The following is a 7,306-nucleotide window of genomic DNA, read 5'->3' on the forward strand; positions in this document are numbered from 1 at the left end:
AATCTACTATATACATCATTCAGTGCAAGACTATGGGGAAACAGTTACAAATAAGACTAAGCATTGTGTAGAAACAGTAGGGACACACGAAGAAGCTTAATATATGGTCCCCACCCTGAAAGAGTGTGTGAACTCATTTTACAGATTGAATAGATGCATATTAAAGGAAATGTAAAAATAGAAGTAAATATATGATATATTCAAATAAGTGTTATAAATAAAATTGCTGTAGAAATGTAAAAGACAAATGGTTGTTTAATTTTGGGGTGATTAAGGAATACTTCACAAAGGCTATAGAACACATACAGAGCCTTAAAATTTGGGAGGAATCCACACAGGTAGAAAGGGAATGTAAAGGCTTACCAAGCCAGAGAAATATCTGTATGCTAAAATAGGGGAGTGTAAAAAGCAAGTTCCAAATAAGAGAAAAGGAAACATTTCACTGTCATGGAGTGTTATGTCACATGGAGTTGGAAAAATGAGTTGGAGCATAGTCATAACATAGTTGCAAATAAAATAAATGTCATTAAAATATGTAAACATAACCTTTAAGCACCAGGGAATCATGAAAATTTCTAAATCACATAGCAAATGTGTATAAGATGCATTTTCTGAAAATAGAGTCTGGTGTCAAGGAGAACCATTAAAGCATATTAAAAGGGGAAGTCTTTTTTTTTTTTTTGAGACGGAGTTTCGCTCTTGTTACCCAGGCTGGAGTGCAATGGCGCGATCTCGGCTCACGGCAACCTCCGCCTCCTGGGTTCAGGCAATTCTCCTGCCTCAGCCTGCCGAGTACCTGGGATTACAGGCACGTGCCACCATGCCCAGCTAATTTTTTGTATATTTAGTAGAGACAGGGTTTCACCATGTTGACCAGGATGGTCTCGATCTCTTGACCTCGTGATCCACCCTCCTCGGCCTCCCAAAGTGCTGGGATTACAGGCGTGAGCCACTGCGCCCGGCCAGGGAAGTTTTTTTTTTTTAAAGCAAATCTACCATAATGGGAGTAATAAGCTGATTTCAAAAATTCATATGTAAATGCAGCAGACTGAGAATAGCTTCTTATTTCAAAACGAAAGGAAAAGGTAAAGGACTTACACTATCAGACTTCATGACTCACAAAGTCTTACTTATTAATTCTGTGTGGTATTCCTCAAGGGTCGGCAAGTAGAATAAAAAAGTAAAATAGGTGCTCTACAAATAGACAAATACACTTATTGTCCATTGATTTGTGAAAAAGGTTTTGATTATTAATGTGGTCATTGAACCATGATGATCTTGGAGGATTCACAAAGGCACCACAAAATTAGATATTAGTGGAAAAATTTTTGCTCATGGGAATGACAGATTTTGTTTATAATAATTTGTGATAAAAATTATAAGGATTATTAAATAGATGGCTTTTGGCTATCATGTCTTTCTGGTAGATTTTATTTTTAGAAAGGGTCTCCTTCTGTTTCCTAGGCTGCAGTGCAGTGACATGATCACAACTCACTGCATCCTCAACTGTCTGAGCTAAAAGCAATGTCCTGTTTGCCTCCCGAGTAGCTAGAACTACAGTTGGGCAGCACCACACTTGCTTAATTTTTAAAATTTTTGTAGAGTTCAAGGCTTGTCTTAAACTTCTGGCTTCAGGTGATCCTCCCTTTTTGGCCTCCCAAGGTACTGGGATTTCAAGCATGAGCCTCCATCTGATTCAATGATCAAGTCTGCTATATTTAATCTCTCTAAACACACACACACACACACACACACACACACACACACACACACACACACAGAGTTTTTATTTCATCAACTGAAAGCAAGCTCCCTATGATGACACTACATATCCAAATAATTAGTAAGTATTTAAGAATTAGTTTTCAATATAATGGCATTATATTTCCACATTTTTTTCATTTTCCAATTCCTCTGAAATAATTCACCTTTTCCCCTGGAGTTCAGCCTTTGAAATTCCTTTGGGAACTATGAAACAACAGTTTTTTGATGTCTGAAAAATCTATTTTCATCCTCATTCTTACAAATATACTATTTTAGGATGAAAGCACCTCACAATATTATTCCACATTATTCTGTTTTTGCTGTTAAGAAGTTTGCTGATTGTGATGGCTAATTTTACATGTCAACTTGACTGAGCTACAAGGTGCTCAGATACTTGGTTACCCATTACTCAGGATGTGTCTGTGAGGGTGTTTGCAAATATGAAACATCTGAATCAGTGGACTGCATAAAACACATTGCCCTCCTCAATATGAATGGGCCACATCCCATGCATTGAAATCCTGAATGGAACAAAAAGATAGAAGGAGAATTTGCTTTCTCTGCCTGACTGTCTTCAAGCTGTCTCCAGTCTTTAATCTTCTACCTTAAACTCAGACTTGGACTGGAATGGACAACAATGGGTCTCCTGGTTATGAGACCATACTATCAGCCCTCCTGAGTCTCCAGCTTGCCAAAGTCTTTTTTTTTTTTTTGAGACAGAGTTTCACCCATGTTACCCAGGCTGGAGTGCAATGGCGCGATCTCGGCTCATCGCAACCTCCGCCTCCTGGGTTCAGGCAATTCTCCTGCCTCAGCCTCCTGAGTAGCTGGGATTACAGGCACGCATCACCATGCCCAGCTAATTTTTTGTATTTTTAGTAGAGACGGGGTTTCACCATGTTGACCAGGATGGTCTCGATCTCTTGACCTAGTGATCCACCCGCCTCGGCCTCCCAAAGTGCTGGGATTACAGGCTTGAGCCACCGTGCCCGGCCGCCAAAGTCTTATAACTTCTCAGACTCCATAATTGCACGAACCAATTTCTCTCTCTATCTATCTATATATGTAGACATATATATATATATATATATATATATATACACACACACACACACACATATATATATACTTATATATAAATATATATATACTTGTATATAAATATATATATATATATTTATACTTCCCAAGGAAATATGAAGATATACTATATCTATATGTAGATATATATTTTTATTTATATATATATATATAAAAATATATATCTATATGTAGGTTCTGTTTCTCTGAAGAACCTGACTAATGCACTTATGATGCAATTGCCATTCTTATGTAGAGCTTTTTTTTCTGGCTTGTTTTAAGGGTTTATCTTTTTGGTGTTGTTTATCCTTTTTAAGATTTGTTAGGATTTCTGAATTTGAGACTTTCATCAATTCTGGAAAGTGGTCAGGCATTATCTCTTGAATATTTATCCTGTATCCTTTATTATTTCCTTGGGAAGGCTAAACATAGGAAATAGGCACTCTCATTCTATTGATGATGTCTCTCAATTTTTCCTTCATATTTTTCATCTCTTTATCTCTCTGTGCTGCATTCTGCATAATGCCTTCAGATCTTCTAGTTAACTATTCTCTCTTCAGGTGTGTCTAATCAGCTGCATAATCCACAGACTGTTTTTATTTCCAATTATTATATTTTTATTTCTAGACAATCTGCTTTGCTTTTTTTAAAGTCTAGTTCATTGTATTACAGTATCTTATTACTTAGTCATTTATACTTACATATTTTTTCCTCATAGTAAAACTAATAAAGGAATGTTTTAATCATTGAAATAAAAACCATAATCTCATCATGCAACAGCAACTGTCTTCTTCCAGTCTTTTTTTTTTTGTGTGGGTTTTAAATAGTTTTCAAAATACTGTACTGTTTCCTGCTGTGTTTGCTTAACATATGACATAAGCATTTTCCCATTAAAATTCGGTAAGTTTAAAATAAATAAAAAATAAAAAGAAATATCCTTATTCTTCTCAAATATAGTAAAGCTATAAAAATTTTTCACAAACAGAAATAACAGTATCATATACAATATGTGTTCAGTACATAGACAATATGCGTGTGTACATTATACACAATGCATTAAAATGTTATATTACTTAAAGGATATTTTACAGAACAATAGAACTGATACAGTGAAACTTGTTTCATAAGAGAAGTCAATTGAATCTTTCTGTAGCAAATTATTGCACAATTATGGCTTTAGACAAAAGTTATAAGTCACAAGTTCTTATGTTTTGGGTCATGTTGTAGAATATATTCCAAATGAATAATGGCGGAAAAAGTGCATGACATCATGTTTCATGTTACGGCATAAAAATGTTAACTATTTTAACATATAACCGTGATCAATGATACAATTAAGACCTATGCTACATCATATATACAGTTATTATTATAAAAAGTTACATATTATGCCACAGTACTAAAAATAAAATATATTCTTCTCAAATAGTGAAAAAAATTCTCTATGAAAAATTCCAATATCTAAATTATTTATACTCTGATCCTATTGCTTACTGTTTTTGTGGAATCTTTCTCATGGAGGCTTATTTCCTTGGTTGCTTTCACGGGGTTCTGAGATCAGATTTTAAAAAACTTTTTCCTTAAGGTTGGGTGCAATGGTTTATACCTATAATCTCAGCACTTTGGGAGGCCAAGGCAGGCAGATCATCTGAGGTCAGGAGTTCCAGATTAGCCTAGGCAACATGGTCAAACCTTGTCTCTACTAAAAATATAAAAATTAGCTGGGTGTGGTGGTGTGCACCTGTATCCCGAACACTAAGGAGACTGAGGCAGAAGAATCACTTGAACCCAGGAAGTGGAGGTTGCAGTGAGCCAAGATCATGCCACTGCACTCCAGCCTGGAACAGAGTAAGACTCCATCTCAAAAAAACAAAAACAAACCACCTTTTTTCTTAAAATTATGTGAGACCTGGGTTAAATGGGGTTAAAATATTTTCCTCTACCTAAGCTCTGAATTTGCCTCTGCTGGGCGTCTGGGGTACTACCAGATTGGTTAGCCTTATATTCTCAACATGGCTTTTGTCCAGATAACAGACTACACAGTTGCAAATTTGCACACTTAATGTGAGGTTTCATTTTTGTTCATAAGTTATTAAGAGAGCCTTTTCCCCCTTTCCATCCAAGGCAAAGTCAAGACTGCCAAGTCTCCTTACTGTCTTCCTTGGAGGTTAGGGTTTTGTCATATTACTGAGCACGTCACTTTTAAAAATCCAAGTCTTATTCTGGTTACCTAAACTGATTTTTCACCTAGGTTTCTTCTCTTGTCTCTAGAACATGGCACTTTAAAATGGAAGTTGTGAATTACCAGTGAACCCAGATCAGCCTCTGGATATAACACTCACCTGCCTCTCCAGATTTGTGATTTCTCATTGTTCTGGGCTCATAAAGAATTCTCTTATATATTTGCCAACACAGACAATCATTTTTAAGAAGTTTTCAAAATATTTTACTCTGCATTTTAAATAGCTGTGTATTAGGTTTTTGTGGTTTTTAAAGACATTAATTTTTCCACAATGTCAGAAAAGTAAGTTCTAGCTTAGTTCCAATTATTTATTATTCAAACAATAGCAAGATATACATGTTATTCCATCACAATAAAACAAAAAACAAAACAACGAAAAACCCAGATATGTAATAATGTAACCACATTATTCTTTAACAACTTATTTTAACACACAGGTCCCCATTTTTCCTTCATAGTAGAAAACAACCTTGTGATTCAAAGTAAAATCATTCACTTCCACATTAAAGCTTATTCTCTCTGGGGTAAAATTTCAAACATTTCATGATCATCTGTACGATTCATTCCTCCACATGCTATACGGCCTGAAATTAAGGCTCAATATTATATGCTGCTCCAACATCTGGTAAGATTGGGAAGGTTTTGAGTGGCCTTATCACAAGTTTTTCTTCCCATTTTATTCCAGTGGATGAGATATCCTAGTCAAACAACCCTCTTTGTCAGAGGGACCCAGCACAGTTCCTGCTTATCCCTGAGTAATAGGTTTCAGTTCCCTGAAAGCCCACAGAATTATTCAAACAAGCCCGTCATGTCCTCTTGTGGGAACCCAGGGGTGCCACGCCCTCTTGTTACTGTTATTCCCACAGCCCCTGGTTGTTCACACTATTCCTGGTTACAACCCCCATGTGCTCCTCTGTGGCCTGCAGTGCTCCTCTCCTTGGGAGGTGAGTATGTGTGACCAGTAAACTGCTGTGGATCTCATTTGTCCAATGTTGGGTGTTTGTTGGGTGTCTTGGCATCTCTGAATCTCCAGGACAGGAATCTTTCCTTCACTGATGGGTTGGACAGAAAGCAATACAATCCACTGGTGTTATGAACCATGTGACATGCCCAGCCATTTCTGAAGGCACCTACTCAGCTAAAATTAATTGTTCTTTGGCTAGTTGGTTCTGAGGTATGGCAAGGCTACATGAGACAGAACTGCTAATTGCTGATGGGCTTGAGCTATGGCCTATGTGGCACTGTAGTATGCCATCTCTTTTTACTCTACAATGCTCTTGTCCCCAAGATGAAAATGGTTGTTAACTATACCCTGGTATGACATGCTGTCAGGTTCAGCCTGTGTTTGGCAGGTGATCTCTGAGGCGTCAGCTTATAAATGCAATGAGAAAACAGTGCCTTAACCGGTCAGTTCTTCAGTCCTGCTTACCAGAGCTCAGGCTAGAGCTCTCTGGTCACCATGTCTAGCCTGGTGAATGTCACTGCCTGCTTGGGTCAGCAATACAGACATTGCTTGTAATGGTACACCCATGGGACAGGCACAGAGACAGCCCTGTGTGAGGTTTGTGGGAAGGAAGGTGACACCCCATGGAGAATGGAGCATGGTATCCTAGTTGTGATTGTTGTTCATGCAAAGGTAGTGACCTTTCTGGTCTCTGCTGCTGCTTCCGGAGCTGCTGTTGCTTTTGCTCTCCTGACTCCGAAGGGTATTGAGGTGCACATCCATGGTAGCCTGTGGCACAGGTGCTAATGAAAAAAGAAAAGGGTGGGGAGAAGAAGGAGCATTTGGTACTCAAATGATCTCCCAATGCAAAACCCATAGCCAATATGCCTGGGCTCAGCACTGCTGCCTACCAGCAAACCAAATGGCCAATCCTGCAATTGTGGACCTGCTAGCCCTATCTGAGCCATAGACTAATGACTTTACTGGATATAGACCTCAACCTTGGAGAGATTGACTCACACTCCCTGGAGGAAGGGGCAGCCACTTCTGAGAAAGGCCACTAAGCTCCTGAATGTTTCCCCATATGTACCCAGAAGCTCTGCACCTGTACAGAAACAAACTGAAAGCTCCAATTTCACCTAGCTACAAACTCAAAATATTCTCAAGGAATTTGTGCAGAGAAAGAAACAAAGAAAGAAAGAAAGAGCAAGCAAGCAGGAAGGAAGGAAGGAAAGAAAGAAAGAAAGAAAGAAAGAAAGAAAGAAAGAAAGAAAGAA

At 38.0% G+C, this 7,306-nt stretch overlaps 1 protein-coding gene across 3 annotated transcripts in view; it reads right to left on the minus strand.

Annotated features, from left to right (window-relative positions):
- The window catches only part of PKIB (cAMP-dependent protein kinase inhibitor beta), a 108,611-nt gene that overhangs the window by 24,098 nt on the left and 77,207 nt on the right, over nucleotides 1–7,306 (minus strand). Inside the window, exon 3 of one of the 3 annotated variants that reach the window (XM_032274899.1) lies at nucleotides 6,731–6,832. The exons of the other annotated variants lie outside the window; for them this stretch is intronic. Coding sequence (XP_032130790.1) covers nucleotides 6,731–6,812 — 82 coding nt within the window. The 5' untranslated portion in view covers nucleotides 6,813–6,832. The remainder of the gene's footprint in view (nucleotides 1–6,730; nucleotides 6,833–7,306) is intronic. 3 annotated transcript variants of the gene reach the window in all.

The sequence above is a fragment of the Sapajus apella genome, unplaced genomic scaffold (genome assembly GCF_009761245.1).
Source record: "Sapajus apella isolate SASKATOON/1434 unplaced genomic scaffold, GSC_monkey_1.0 scaffold6, whole genome shotgun sequence".
NCBI lineage: Eukaryota > Metazoa > Chordata > Mammalia > Primates > Cebidae > Sapajus > Sapajus apella.